General features: G+C 40.0%; 1 protein-coding gene across 3 annotated transcripts in view; it reads right to left on the minus strand.

The window, feature by feature from the left end:
* The window catches only part of NUF2 (NUF2 component of NDC80 kinetochore complex), a 144252-nt gene that overhangs the window by 76475 nt on the left and 51221 nt on the right, over nt 1–16556 (minus strand). For 2 of the 3 annotated variants that reach the window (XM_007537123.3, XM_060198196.1), the window contains exon 14: nt 14857–15271. The exons of the other annotated variant lie outside the window; for it this stretch is intronic. In XM_007537123.3, coding sequence (XP_007537185.1) covers nt 15137–15271 — 135 coding nt within the window. In that variant the 3' untranslated portion in view covers nt 14857–15136. Of the gene's footprint in view, nt 1–14856; nt 15272–16556 lie in introns of those variants that run through there. 3 annotated transcript variants of the gene reach the window in all.

Genomic DNA, 16556 nt, shown 5'->3' on the forward strand with positions numbered 1-16556 from the left:
CCCCTTGCCACCACCTTCAGGAGGAAAGCTTCACAAGTGGTGAAGCAGAGCTGCAGGTATCTCTGTTTCTTTCTCTATCTCCTCTCTCCTCTCTCAATTTCTTTGTCTCTATCAACAGTAAATAAATAAAATATTTTTTTAAAGTTGTATATACCTATGTTCACAGCAGCAAAATTTGTAATAGCCAAAACCTGGAAGCAATGTAGGTGTCCAACAAAAGATTAGTGACTAAGTAAGTGATGGTATATAAATTCAATGCAATACTACTATGCTATTAAAAATAGTGAATTCACCTTCACCTCATCTTGCATGGAACTTGAAGAAATCATGTTAAGTGAGAAAAGCGAGAAAGAGAAGGATGAATATGGGATGATCTCAGTCATAAACAGAAGTTGAAAAATAAGAACAATATATACCTTTCCCATATTTGGGAGCTACTCTCTTCCCTGTTCCAGCTTTCTGTTCCTTTTTCCAGCCATGACATCATCTCCCCAGACAATAACTTGGATCCATCTGCATATCAGATGTCAGGCTGAGGGGAAAAAAACTAGTATAGTCATGGGCTCTTTGGAATATAACTAAAATAGGACTACTAACTATCTATAAAACGGAGACCCCCAACTCTTCATCTGGACTATTTCAGCCTTTAGGTTCATGATTAGTCAACAATTATTTTGGCTTTATATGTTAACTCTTTTTTCAGCCACCAGGTTCCAGATGGTAGCATGATGACAACCGGACTTCCCTGGGCAGACGACCCCACCAATGTGTCCTGGAGCCCCACTTCCCCAGAACCCCACCCCACTAGTTAAAGAGCGACGCATGCTGGGAGTATGCATTGATCTGCCAACACCCATCTTCAGCAGGGAAGCAATTACAGAAGCCAGACCTCCCACCGTCTGCACTCTGGGTCCATACCCCAGATGGTTAAAGAATAGGAAAGCTATCAGGGGAGGGGATGGGATACTGAGTTCTGGTGGCAGGAATTGTGTGCAGTTGTACCCCTCTTATCCTATGGTTTTTTTCAGTGTTTCCTTTTCATAAATAATTTTTTTTTTTAAATTGTAAAAAGAAAAAGAAGAACAAAAGGGAAACCACAAAGCAGAACTTATACTGAGTTTGTTGTGTTGCACAAAAGTAAAGAGTTCTAGAGGAGGGGTGGTTGGAGGGGAGGAGATTCAGGTCCTAGAGCATGATGGTGGAGGACCCAGCTGAGGAGTCACTGTTTTGCAGAAAACTGAGAAATGTTATACATGTACCAACAACTGCATTTATTGTTTACTACAAACCATTAATCCCCCCAATAATTTTTAAAAGATATATATATTTACCTCCAGGGTTATCATTGGGGCTCGGTACATTATGAATCCACTAATCCTGGAGACTATTTTTTCCCTTTTGTTGTCCTTGTTATTATTATTGTTGTTATTGCTGTTGTTGTTGTTGGATAGGATAAAGAGAGGAGGGGAAGACAGAGAGGGAGAAAGATAGACACCTACAGACCTGCTTCACCAATTGTAAAGTGACCCCTGCCCCCCGCAGGTAGGGAGCCGGGGGCTTGAACTGGGATTCTTACGCCTGTCCTTGTGCTTTGTGCCATGTGCGCTTATCCCGCTGTGCTACCACCCAGCCCACAAAAGATATATTTTTAAAAATCCCCCCCACACCTACTGACAGTTGATTTTTGAAAAGGGAGCTAAAAACATCAAATGGGAAAAGAAGTCTGTTCAACAAATGCTGTTGGGAAAACTAGGTTGAAAAATGCAGAAGAATTAAATTCGATTATCAAAGTTCACCATGTACAAATATTAACTCCAAATGGATCAAAGACTTACATGTTATGCCAGAAACTATCAAATACTTACAACATCAGCAGAACTCTTGTTGATGTAATTTTTAGAAAGGTCTTCACTGATTCAAGTTCATTTGCAAGGAAAACAAAAATAAAATAAAATAAAATAAAACCCCCAAAGCTTCTGCCCATGAAAAGAAATCACCACTGTAACAGAGAGAGTACCCACAGAGTGGGAGAAAAATCTTTTTGTACTTGGTCTGTATGTAGGTTCTATGGCTTTGTTAGGAAGTGTACCACCCAAAACAGAATCAAGGTGTCCTATGAGCTAGGAAAGGTCTCATCAGTGTAATGAACTTGAAGGGTTGACATCCCCTGCCTGGCATCTCTGGACACATTCTGAAGTGAAACATGTTGAGGTGGAACTGGCTGTATTGATTTGGTTAAGATCAGCAGATGCAGTATCAAATGGTATGGATCGAGAGAGGCATGAAGGAAAACAAGCTATATACAAGAGATTCCAGGACTGGGAGAAATGTGGGTTTTATAGAGAATGGGGAAGGTTCCTGCTGTCTTAGAATTTAAGAAGGTAATGGACAGTTATTGTTAGAACCAAGTTATATGGGAATTTGGTTTACTTTGAAAGTTCCATGGTTATAATTCACTGTATCATACAAGACTTCACCAAGATTTTTGTCATTTAATGTTATGTACAAATAGCTGTATCTTTATACTGACAAAACCAGTTGTTTTTGGTCTCTCTGTTCTAAGATTATAGGTGATTTAATATTTCAAAGAAAAATTCATTATTAGAAATGTATTAACAATTTAAGCCCACTGTTAAAATTCAATTAGGTTACCAATTTGAAACCTTAAGTGCTAGGGCCCATGAGATAGAGCATGTATCCATAAGTTAGGGGAAAATATATAACTTAAAATAAAAGTGCATAATAGTTTGCAGTGACTCAAAAAGTGCAGCAAGCAAGTAGAAAGACCTACAAAAAGACACCATAATGTACTTAATTAAAGAGTTTCTACTTAGATCTAGATACCTTCCTCACCTACTTCCTATTTCACTTCACTCAATCACTCTAAGGCCTAGATAAGGACAAGAGACCAGCACACTTAATGATGGCTCTCTTGGTCACTACCAGGCCACCCCATCATCATTCTAGGATGTGCCTTAGTCAGCATATCCTAGAATTCCCATATAGATATAATGGGCCTAGACCTCTAGAAGATCCCTCTCTCCACCACTGCTGGTCATCTCCAACAGGAACAACATCACAAACCCTCCTGCAGACCTTTATAAGACCTTGTCCTCAATTTGGAACAACAATGGTAGGGACTGCCCTGCTCTTCAAAGGTAGGCTGGGTCAACATACCCTGCCACTTGAGGAAGACTGGTCCTGAGATGAATACAACCTAGAATGTTCCTTACTATGACCATGGAATGCACATTCAGACAAGCAGGTATGCAGAGGTTACACAGGCTCCTGTGCTAAGTATGGATAAACATGGGTACTAGGTCAGATCAGTGGAGTTTATAGTTAATAGTATTTGTATACTTTTCCCTTATTTGGGAGCTACTCTCTACCCTGATCCAGCTTTCTAGTCCTATTCCCAACTCTGACACCATCTCCCCAGATGATGATTACACATTTTGGCTATTGTGAATAATGTAGCTGTGAACATGGGGAGTGGAGTACATGTGTCCCTTCAAATTCTTATTTTTATACTCCCAACAATTCAATGTCAATAGCACAGAAATGTCAAAAAAATGGATTGTGTGTGTGTGTGTGTGTGTGTATTTGTGTGTGTGAATGCAAGCCTCTCTGTGTTTAGCTAACAGTAAAATGTTCATTGGCTAGAAGAACCCCCTCCCCCCACAGACAGAAGACAAGCATACCTGGAGGGAAGAGACCTCAATGTTGTAGAACCCCAAAACACACATCCCCTTCCTGACCCCCTACCCAGTCCCCCACTGAGTCCAGGTCATTAAGGTGTGCGGATGGCACTATTTGGAGAATGAAATTAAAGACACAAGACATATGCCAGGCCCCAAATGCATGATAACGAAAGCAATAGACTATCTTTATCAATCCAGTCCAGAAGAACAGTCAGGGCAGGGGAGACAGAATAATGTTCATGCAAAAATACTTTCATGCCTGAGGCTCTGAGGTTCCAGGTTCAACCCCCAGAATCACATTAAGCTAGTGTTCTGGAAAATAATAATAATAAATACAGAAAAATTCCTGTAGTTAATTTCTGTGTATGATCCCAAGAAAAGGACTAGTTCAGTTAGAGAAACAAATACTAGGTGAGTTCTTCCCAATACTAGAAAATATTCTGAACTCTTCTTTTTGCCTTGGTAATCTTGTGTGCCATATACAGTATATCAGATGACTTTACTTGTGTTCCAAAGCACTACTTTTTTACCCTCCTCCTTTTCCTCACTGCAGGATAACTTCCCCCAACTTTCAAGTATTCGACAGAACAATAATGGAAATGACTTAATGATCGTCTAAATTTCTGAAGCTCTCTCAACCTCTCTAGACCTCTGCTTTCAAGCAAATCAAACTTGAGTGGGTTGTACATTGCCTACTGCAAAAGAAAAAAAATATTTTCAATTAGAAATTTAATTACACTGTCTTGAGGAAATAGAAATGACAGTTTCTTTGAATTTTATACATTATGGAACCCTCCAAACTGCTATAAATCTGCTAATTGATTTCTGTACCTGTAGTGTCTGATTAGGTGTATTTTATTGTCTTCTTGGTTTTAATTAACCTGGGCTTGTCAAAATGCTCCCAACGACAAAGGATATATGATGGAGTGTGATACACTCTATTAACAGAGGCTGACTTTTGTCAGTAATTGCTCTCAGGCACAAGAGTTATTAGAAATGAGTGCATGGGGAGAAAAACTCAAAACTGTACTTTTGCTAACAACTTTTATAGGCAGTCATAAATCTATGGTTTGGACCCTTTGTGCTGGAGATAAGCAAATGTGAGTGACCAGAGGGTTTTGCAGATGATCAATCACTCATTCAGTGTCATATAAATACTAAGAGTGGCAAAATAGGAAGAATTATGAAGTCTGGGAGATAAAAAGCAAAATTAGACCAAGAGTTCTCACAGTTATGATGAAGGAACTAGATTCACTAGGTAGCCAGAATGATAAATCCAAACCACAATTACCACTTCTAGGGTCTAGGAAATAGATATGGGAATTAAAAAAGAAAGAAAGAAAGAAAGAAAGAAAGAAAGAAAGAAAGAAAGAAAGAAAGAAAGAAAGAAAAAGAGAAGTACCAATTAGTCAGTTCTTCAGATTAGACTTCATTTTCTTCCTTCCTGCTTTCACTTTTTCCTATTTTAATCTTTTTCCTCCCTTCCTTTCCCTTTCTTCTCTCTCTTTTGCCACCACGGTTATTGCTGGGGTTCATTGCATGCCTGACTCCACTATTCTGGCAGCCATTTTTTTTTCTTTCCACTAAATAGAAGGTGAGAGACAAAGAGAGATAAAATGAGGGAGAGAAAGAGAGGAGAAAGAGAAGAAGGGAGACTTCAGAGAGACCCTTGAAGCACTGCTCTTTTGGGTGAGCCACTGAGCCCTGGCTTAGTTTTCACTCCAAAAAATTTTATTTTCTGTTCATTTAATTTCACTAATTTAACCACAGCTTTCTGTCAAGGTAGTCAATTCAACCCTTTCTACTGAAAGAACTTGAAATATATACACCCTGCTAGCTTCTGCTTCCAAGTCAGAAGATGAAGAGTTAATTTATTTATCCAAATGTTACAGTTAATGAAATAAGAATGTAGATTTTTTTCACCCTTTCTTCAAAATAGGTTAAGTGGCCCATCATTTTGAACTATCATGTTTATTATATAGTAAATGTATATATGGGGGATGGGAGGTGGCACACATGGCACACAGCTTTAAATTCCCTGGCCCCATCTGCAGGATGGAAGCTCTTTCTCTCTCTCCTTTACTATCTTCCCCTCCTCAAAAAATTTCTCTCTTCCCTATCAAATTAAAAAATAAGGGGAGAGTAAATGACCACTGAGAGGTGTATTTGTCACACAGTCACCGAGCCCCGGAAGAAAAAAAAATAAGATACATAATTTGAATACTTTTTCTAGATTACAGATATAGTTCCACTGACTTATTTGCCTAGTTGGTACTGATTTTTAACCATTCATAAAGGGAAAAAATCTGTTAGAAGGTTCTGATCTGATGGTAGAAATGCCATATATATTTTTAAAATTTATTTATTTATAAAATGAAAACACTGACAAGGCCATAGGATAAGAGGAGTACAATTCCCACCACCAGAGATCCGTATCCCATCCCAATAGTTTCCCTATTCTTTAACCCTCTGGGAGTATGGACCCAGTGTCATTATGGGGTGTAGAAGGTGGAAAGTCTGGCTTCTGTAATTGCTTCCCCATTGAACATGGGCATTGACAGGTCAATCCATACTCCTAGCCTGCCTCTCTCTTTCCCTAGTGGGGCAGAGCTCTGGGGAAGAGGGGCTCCAGGACACATTGGTGGGGTCATCTGCACAGGGAAGTCCAGTTGGCATCATGGTAGCATATGGCACCTGGTGGCTGAAAAAAGAATTAACATATAAAGCCAAGCAAATTGTTGACCTAAAGGCTGGAATATTGCAGGTGGAGATTCGGGGTCTCCATTTTGGAAATAGCTAGATCTATTTTAGGCATATTCCAAAGGGCCCATGACTTTATTAGTTTTTGCCTGAACCTCACATCTGATATGCAGGTGGACCCAAGTTATTGTCTGGGAAGATAATGTCATAGCTGGAAAAAGGGCTAGAAAGCTAGATCAGGGAAGAGAGTAGCTCTCAAATATGGGAAAAGTGTATAAATATTGTTGACTGTTAACCCCATCAATTTGATCTGGGGCCCATATTCAGCATAGAAGCCTATGTAACCTCTACATCCCTGTAGGTCCAAACTTGCATTCTGTGGTAATCAGTAGGAACATTCCAAGTTGCACCAATTTATTTCTTTTTTTTTAAATTAAGGCTAGCAAAACAGTTCACCTGGATAGTGTACTGCTTTACCATGTGCACAAGCCAGGTTTGAACCTGGCTTTGAAGCATCACATTTAATGATGTTTCAGTATTGTGGTATTTCTCTCTTTATACACATACATATATATGTATATGTATATATATAAAGTGAATATATATATATATATATATATATATATATATATATAGTGAATGCAATTTCTGTACAAAACACTAGAGTATCACTAAACAAATTTTGAAATATGGGGACCAAAAGTGGCCTTTTGTACTAGCTTCTGTTTTCAGAATTGGAGAAGGTGGATTTCTTCCCTGTCAGCATACCCCACCCTTGCATGTTTTAGAAACTGCTAATAAATATAATGAGAAATTGATCGCAATACAAAGTTCCACCTTAGTTGTTCACTGACCTACTTTGGAGTCCCAGCAAGTTGTTGCTCAGCTTTTAGAAAATTGGGGACTCTCTCCAGGGGGGTTTAAAAGACTAGTGCCAGGTGCACACTTTCCTGCGAAGGCAAAGCTCAGCATTTTGGGGCCCTCACATTTCTGTAAACCCCCCCCCCGGCCAGCTGAAGCTAGCACTTCTGTCCAACTTGTCCCCAAGGTAGCCAAGGTCTCCCCCAGAAAAGAGAAGCATCTTGCTTATTTAATTCTAGCGTGCTTCAGAAAGCATGCACATACACAGGCATTTGAGGGAGCACTGAGGATAACTCATTTGTTGAACCCAAGAATGATTCTACCATGTGGATATATATGAAGTGTCCTTCTTGTCTCTCAAGAGACTCAATGAAGCCCCCATTGGAAACTCTTTTTGTGAATCTGATCAGAGCTTTTTTGTCTCTGGACCAGAGGGTTCAAACAAGTGCTCCAGAAATCATAAGTATAACCTGGCTTTTGGGGAGTTATAAGAGTCAAAGCTGGACCAAGCATTAGCGAAACAGTGAAGGTTATTTTCTGTCAAAGGAATGATCATGATATCAGATTACTGTCCTCTTAAAGATGAGCTCTGGGTCTTGCTTATACAGTAGCTGATATTGGAGAAAGACTGTCATACACAGACCTTGTTTTCAGCCATTAACTTGATTTTTTTTTTTTTTAAGGAATAGTTAGTTGAATGGTCCATTATAGAAACAATAATAAAGGTCACTGTAGCTTTGCCATGAACTCTAGTTTGGAGAGAAGGAAGGCAGGCAATGACAGAACATCTTGGGGAAATCCATGAACACCATTGCCTCATTAAAAAAAATAATAAAATACTAGCAATAGAATCAAAGACTTTTCTGTATCCCTCCACATTGCCAACCCCTTCCTTGCACACAGAGAGCCACATTCCTGAAATTAAAGTTTACAATGAACAGAAGAAGCCAGGGAGATAGCTAAGTGCAGGGCTTAAATCTGGGGGTCCAGTCTTTGTTCCCAGCAGTGCATATACCAAAGTTGAACAGTAAGCTGGGTTTACTTTCTATTTCATTAATAAATCTTCTATTTTTTTTTTTTAAATAAAGAGAGGGTTTACTGGTCACTTCCACCAGAAATGTCATCATGAGCCCTCCTCCAAGCCTTCCTAGGATCTTGACCTCACCATAAAGCAGCAAAGGTAGGGACTGTTCCAGGCTCCAAAGGGATATCCTGCCCTGCCATTCAAGGAAGACTGATCCTGAAATAAGTGCAGCCTGTAATGTCCTCAACTATGACCATGAGCTGTGAGCTCAGACCGAGAGGGACTCAGAGGTTACACAGGTTCCTATGCTAAATATAAATATATATAAGGGTCCTGGGTTGGGTAGATGAGAGTAAGTAGTTAATTTTATTCATAGATTTTTTTTTTTTCCAATAATGGGAGCTACTCTCTGTCCCAATCCAAATAAATCCAACAAAATAGTCCTTTTTTTTTTTTTTCCAACTTCATGTTAGCTATCAAACTCAAGCAAAAACTAGGATAGTCGTGGGCCCCTAGAAACATGCCTAAAATGGACTTCCTAGCCTCTTTCAACCCTACCCTCATCTGCTCTGTTCCAACTTTTTGTTTTCTGTCCATTAACCATTTTGTCCTGTTTTATATCTTGCCACCTTTCAGCCACCAAGTTGCAGATGCTATCATGATTCCATCCTGACTTCTCTGGGCAGACAACCTCACCAATGTGTCCTGGAACCTCACCTCACTAGAGCTCTACTCCACTAGGGAATGACAGAAACAGGCTGGGGGTAAGGATCGACCTGTCAATGTCTATGTCCAACAAAGGAGCAATTATAGAAGCCAGAACTCCTACCTTCTGCACCCCCAAAATAATTTTGATCCTTACTTCCAGTAGGGGAGTAGTTATAGGAGAGGAGGAAGAGGGTAAGAGGGCACTGAACTCCAAATCCATCAGGACCCAGAGAGAGAAAAGTGAAAAGAAAGGGACATTTGGATGCAGGGTTATGTATAGCTTGGAAAGGAAAATGAGACCTTAAAAAAGGGGGGGGCAATTATATACAAATAGATAGTTGTAGAAATAATAGTTAACCCCTATCTGCAACCTTAGGAAAACTTTTGTAGCTTATAATAGAGATTGGGGATTCAGAACTGTGGTGGTGGGAACAGTATGGGATTATACCCCTGTTGTAAAGAGGGTTGTTTCCGTGGCCAAGACATAGCTTGAGAACTTCCAACCTTCTTAGTGTGTGCATATGAGTGTGCATGAGTGTGTGTGTATTATGTAAATGTTTCTTTGAGTATGTGCGTGTGTATGTTTGAGTGTGACTGTGTGTGCGTGTTTATGTATGTGAATGCATGTACACCTAGGCTCCTGCAGACCAGCTGGGTCTCTTTCCACTAATGCAAACATCCCCTTTGCCAAGTAATGCCACAGAAACTTGCCGAGTCTTGAAAAAGCAAGCCTGGCTGATTTCATCTTTAAAAGTTCCAGGTCAGAAGTTTTTCAGGCAGCTAGAAGGAGGGATCTGAGGCCAGGTGGTAGCACACTTGGTTAAGCACATAATTACAGGGCACAAGGACCCAGGTTCAAGCCCCTAGTCTCCACCTGCAGGGAGAGAGCTTCACAAGTGGTAAATGAAGCAGGGCTGCAGGTGTCTGTCTATATCCCTCTCTGTATCCCCCTTTCCTCTCAATTTCTGTCTTTATTCAATAATAAAGTATGTTTTTAAAAATTCCATGTTATTACTATCAAGACGACCTTTTTCCTGTCACAATCTATGTCTTGTCAACATGTCACTGAGAAGTGACAGATCTGGGGAATGGCCCAAGGAACTTTGATCTTCTTATCCAACAGAAATCACAGGCTCTTTAAATCTCTGAAGTTGGAAGACCATAAATATAATCAGTGGTAGTTTTAGAACAAAGCCAAGTGGGGGTCAGGTGGTAGCGCAGCGGGTTAAGCGCAGGTGGCGCAAAGTGCAAGAACCGGCGTAAGGATCCCGGTTCGAGCCCCTGGCTCCCCACATGCAGGGGAGTCACTAAGCAGGTCTGCAGGTATCTTTCTCTTTCCCTCTCTGTCTTCCCCTTCTCTCTCCATTTCTCTCTGTCCTATCCAACAACGACATCACCACCAACAACAATAACTATGACAATAAGACAACAAGGGCAACAAAAGGGAAAATAAATAATAACAAAAATTTTTTAAAAGAATAAAGCTTATTAATTATTAATTAACTATGCTATCCTGAATTGCTGGGAAACATGGCAAATGTGACTGCATTAGCACAATTTCCCAGCACTGAATAGCAGCACTTATTTTTTAAACAAGGACAGCAAGCCCCAAACACGACTTCTGAGGCCTCAGATTCCTCCTGCCAGCTTGCCTGTTAAACTTCTGACCTGTTTACAGTACACTTTGCCCCACCAACCAGAGGGGTCTGTACATGATTGCAAACTTCTGTTCTAGGGGACATTAAATAATTATTTCTTTAAGATCATCTGGCAGATCTATAATTAATTAAACCCGCCACAATATTACAGCACCATAATTGAGCTTTTTTTCTGAAAAGGTAAATGTAATTTGCCGATCTGGTATTTGGAAGACTACTTTGCCCCCCAAAATCAATTCCTTTCGTTTCCAGAGAATAGGAAACTAGAGGCAATCTCATTTTAATTATATCTCTTTATTGCTAACAAAGGAATGATTTATGCAATTAAATTAACTGGCTAGAAAATTATTCTCAGCTGGGTTGTCCTAATTCTTTGCTTTCTGAATTGCAGGCGCACACTTTACCACGTAGATGAATTTTTCTGATATGGAAACAATGCCTCTTATGTTCTTCTCTCCCTTTTTTTTTTTTTTTAATTCAAAGTCCCTTTTCTCTTCTTGTCAGTGACATGAGTAATATTTGTTGAGCTTCTGGGTTTGGACTAGTTTTTTTTTTTTTTAATGTTAAAAAAAAGGTGAAGATCCTTTCCATTCTCATTTCAGAATAGGCTGGAAGGTTTCTTATCTTCAGGGCTGAAACCACAGCATAAGACAGGGAGAAATTGCAGAAATGTCAAAAGGCTGCATGACTTGAAAAGCCCCCTGGCCCCTGAAGTTAAAAAACTTTATAAGTTCATAAAGGAGCTCACAAGAACTTCTTTCTCCCTAGCTTCTATCTGACCCTTTGTGTCCACCTCCCACTCTCACTTCCTATCCCTAGCACCTCCCCATCTGTTTAGAACATTTCTTACAAAATGTGCCAAGAATTCTACTTTATGGGGTGAGAGGCCTCTCGGATCAGAACTGGGGTGAAGGTGTCCCAGAGGAATTCCAGATATTCTCCCTGCCCTGGAGAAGTGGAGAAGCCAAGAGGTGGGTTCTTGGTAGCAACTCAAAGTAAGATCTGTTTTTTAATTTCTGAATAAAATGATGATATAGGACCAGTGAAATAGTTCACTCTGCCATGTGTGTGACTGTGTGGCCCATGTTTGAACTTGGCTCTCAGCAACACTGGAAGAAGCTTCAAGGCTCTTTTACTCTGTCTTTCTAAAGCATCTTTCTCTCTTTCTTGCTTCTATCTAAAATATAACAATGAAAGGGCCTATTTGGCAGTGTGGGGTGGAGCATTCACTGGTGCCTTTCTTTGGGGCCTATATGTAGTCAAATTTAAAACAAAAATGTTTTCATTTTTATTTGTTTTTATTATGTATTGGATAGAGTCAGAGAGAAATTAAGAGGAAAGGGGGGATAAAATGGGAGAGAGACACCTGCAGCATTGCTTTACCTCTCATGAAGCTTTCTCCCTGTAGGTGGGGATGAAGGCTTAAACCTAGACCCTTGCATGTTGTAACATGTGAGCTGAACCAGGTATGCTACTACCTGGCCTTATTTTATTTTAATGAGAAAAATACAGAGAGAGTGACAAATTGAAAGGGGAGGGGGAGATAGAGAGGAAAAGACACCTATAGCACTGCTTCACCATTCATGAAATTTCTCCCCTCCAGATGGGGACCAGGGGCTTGAACCTGGGTCCTTGTGCATGGTAATGTGTATACTCAACTGAATGAGCCATTATCCAGCCTTTATTATTTTTTAAACCAGAACACTGCTCAGCTCTGGGACTTGGGAGCCTCAGACTTGGAAGTCTCTTGCAGAGCCACTAAGCACCCCCACCACCACATAGTTTTAATTGTCAGACACACAGACACAGGCATCATCCCACATGATGTCCTGACTGGTTTGCCTTTCTTGGCTTTTGTTGTTGCTTTGATGTCCTGATTGGTTTGCCTTTCTTGCTTTTAACTATGGTGCTAAAGATTAAATAGGGCTTCATAAATGTAAGACATAAACTGCATGACTGAACCATCACACTGGCCCCAAAACTTTCCCCTACAGCATGGAATAAGGGCCAGAAACTCTGAATACATTTCTAGAATCACAACTAAACGAAGCTCTAAAAGATAGGAACATAGGATCCAGATAAGAATCTGGAAATGAAACCATCCTCTTAGCAAAAAAGAAAAACGGTTTTAAATGTCAGATACTATTTTGAACATGTTTCAGTTCAGAACAGACGGTCTCTAAATCCTGGCACTTTTCTCGAGCTGTTTCTACCTCTTTATATTCTTCAGAGCTCAGTCCCTCACATAAACACTCAGCTCTGCCTGCATTAGGTATGCAAGCTGCATTATGCCCCCTGGTGGGCAGACAGGTAGGAAGCAGAGATGCTCCTTTCAATTACTAGGAGAGCGCAGATTTAATTGGAAGTGGTGGAAGGCTCTGAATTTGCAATGGGGCTGCAGATCCAACTTTTCTGGTCTTGCTAAAAACAGTAAATATCCTGAGCAGCTGAATTCAGATGCCTCCACTTCAGCCCACAAGAATATGTCAGTTGGACCTGAAATTAAAATATTTGCTCAGCACCAAGCAAAAACTCTGGATTCATAGACATTGTCTATGTCTGCAGACTTTCCTTCAAGGCAGACCTCATCCAGCCAATATCACATACATGGTCTCCTCTCTCAGGGCATCACATTCTGAAAGATAGTTCCAAAGCATCATTTTTCCAGAGGGCTTTGCAAAAATTTCAAAGTTTTATGATTTATCTTTGACTCAAATGGACAAATATAAGTTTCTATGGTAGATTACACTGAGGGCCTCTTGGATAGAGCATTTTACTTTCATATTAATGCAAGAGGAAACAACTAGAGCATCACTGGCACATGTGATGCTGAGACTCAAACTCAGGACTTAATGTTTCAGGAGGGGAAACACAAAGCAGAACCTAGACTGAGCTTGGTATACTGCATCAAAAAAGGACTGGGTGGGTGGGAGGTTTTCATGTCCTGGAGCATGATGGCAGAGGACCTAATTGGGGGGTTAGAATGTCTTAAAGAAAACTGAGAAATTTTAAACATGTACCAACAACTGTACTTACTTACTGCTTACCGTAAACAATTAATGCCCCAATTAAAAAAAAAATTAGTCATTCACCCATGTTCATACCTATTACCCAGCCTCATAAGCAGACCTTCCTATCAATTAAAACTCATGATTCCTTGAAAGAAGCAAGGCAGAGAGGGTCAAGGCTTAGCTCAAATCTGTACTCTTACTCTTCCTCCTTAGACACCTAGATTTTCCCACCCCTCCTATTCCAGGGCCTTCACAATCACTGAAAACTGGGTCTCTACCTATAATAACACTTTATTTGACAAAGAAATAAGTACCTAGAACTGGTTGGGGGTATGGCCAATGCCCATATCCAGCAGATAAGCAATTATAGAAGCCATTACTTCAGCCTTCTGCACCCCCAAAAGAATTTTGGTCCATACTTCCAGAGGGGAAAAAAGGTTAGGGGAATATGACTAAACGGCTCTGAAACCCAGTTCCATCAGGACTGAGAAAGAAGAGGAAAAAAGGAAAGACATTCAGAAGTAGTAACAGGTATAGGTGTGACTTAGAGGAGAAGGCAAGACCACAGAAAAAATAGGCATAGATATATAGTAATAGAAATAATACCAACACAGGTCTGTGACCTTGGGAGAACTAGTGCAGTTTCCAATGGAGGGAATGGGAACACAGAAATCTGATGATGGGAATGGTGTGGAATTGTATCCATTACCTCATAATTTTGTGAGTCAATATTAATTCACTAATACAAAATTAAAAAATAAGTACCCAGAACCTATGAATGACTGCATATTAATATTTCTAATATTAATATTGCCTAGAATGTTCACCACAACACTGTTCTTTTCATCTCATGTTCCTCATGGAAGGGTCTAGCATCAATGAAGAACAAGGCTGCCACACTTGAAGTCACACTCAGACGACCACTTAAAATAGGGCCTGGCAAAAACAGTTCAGACCTGCATCGCAGAGGTTATTTTTCACACTTGGCGTAGCTGTTGAACTGTCAGGGCCTCCAAGCAGTCACTTCACCTAGAAGTGACTCATCATGGCCAAACTATTTCCTTGGAGTAGGTTGAATGACGTTGAAGGGAGATCCACACAGTGCTCAGTGCAGTCAGGGTTCAAGATCACTCAAGATCTAAGTGCCCAAGACAAATTAACAATAGCCATTATGACAAGAGGACAATCTCCTGTTTCAGATGCAACTGTTTGTTTTATTCCACTGCTTACAGAAAAAGGCAGAGGAGAGAGACAGGAATGGCTGTACAGGTCTTGTTTCAACTACAAGTTAAGAAAAGTTCACATTAAATGTGTTATCTTACAAAATAAGCTATTTGGGCTATTGAAAAAAAATTGTTATACCAACATTAGGTGTTTCTGATGCATCCATGCAGTTCGATTTAACTGCTCCCTTACCAAAGACACAGTTAAAATATAGCACACTATTTGCAAAAGGACATGGGATTACAGCAATCAGGGAGACATTCTGAACATTCTCTTCTTCAGCTCTGTTGTTTTCTCAATTATTTTAGCACAACCGACCTCTGTGGCCTTCTCAATGCCTTCGTGGTATTTCTCCAAAGCAGTTTTCAAGTTCAGAAATATTTCCTGAATGGAAAATAAAGTAGGATAAGAGGCATTCCATAATGTCCCTTGGTCCATGCTCCCAGAGGGATAAAGAATAGGGAAGCTATCAGGGGAGGGGATGGGATGCGGAGTTCTAGTGGCGGGATTGTGTGGAGTTGTACCCTTTTATCCCATGGTTTTTGTCAGTGTTTCCTTTTTATAAATAAAAGTTATATTTAAAAAGGGGGGGGGGGGTCAGGCGGTAGTGCAGTGGGTTAAGTGCATTTGGTGTGAAGTGCAAGGATCAGCATAAGGATCCTTGTTCGAGCCCCCGGCACCCCACCTGCAGGAGAGTCAATTCACAGGCGGTTGAAGCAGGTCTGCAGGTGTCTATCTTTCTCTCCCTTCTCTGTCTTCCCCTCCTCTCTCCATTTCTTTCTCTGTCCTATGCAACAATAATGGCATCAAAAACAACAATAATAACTACAACAATAAAACAACAAGTGCAACAAAAGGAAATAAATATAAAAATGTTTTTAAAAAAAAGAGAAAAAAAAAAAAAAGAACAAAGGGCAGTAAGGGAAGCCATAAGGTGAAACCTGGACTGGGTGTGGTATATTTCTCCAAAGCAAAGGACTCTGGAGAATGAGGTAAAGGGATAGGATAAAGGAATACTGAGGTTTTATTGTGCCTCCTAGATACCAAAAGGAGATGAGAGGTTGTGCCTATGTGTTAAAGACTATGCTATTGGCCTGAACTCACCTATTGAAAGATTATACTGTAAACCATTCACCAACACCACCATCCCTGGACCCAATTAAAAAAAAAAAAAAAAAAAAGAGGCATTTCAGGTAATAGCCAGATTAAAAAAAAAAAAGAATTCCAGCCGCTTCATTGATATTTATTTACTAAAGCCCACACATGATTGCTACTTGCTAAAAATTCATTTTGGAAGCTGTTCAGACCCATCAATAAGTCCTGCTGCTTTGGAAGCAGAGAAGCAGCAACAATGACTAGGATTTAAACATTAACAGGATGAGATGATGGCAAAGGAGCACACAGGATTTCAGTACAAATTAGGCTTAATCCCTGGCACCAGCAATAGCCAGAGCCAAGTAGTACACTAGTCAAAAATAAAAAAGAACATATTTATTAAGTATTATTAAGGGAAATTTTTTGTAAGCTGTAGGGTTGAAAGTACATTTTGCAGTTGTTTTAATAAGCTGACCAGGCAGTTCTACTATAAGCAATCACGAGTTTTCACATACACGTATATGAACATATATTACATAAATATGTATATATGTGCTAGAAACTAAGGGGAGGC

This window comes from Erinaceus europaeus, chromosome 9 (genome assembly GCF_950295315.1).
Source record: "Erinaceus europaeus chromosome 9, mEriEur2.1, whole genome shotgun sequence".
NCBI lineage: Eukaryota > Metazoa > Chordata > Mammalia > Eulipotyphla > Erinaceidae > Erinaceus > Erinaceus europaeus.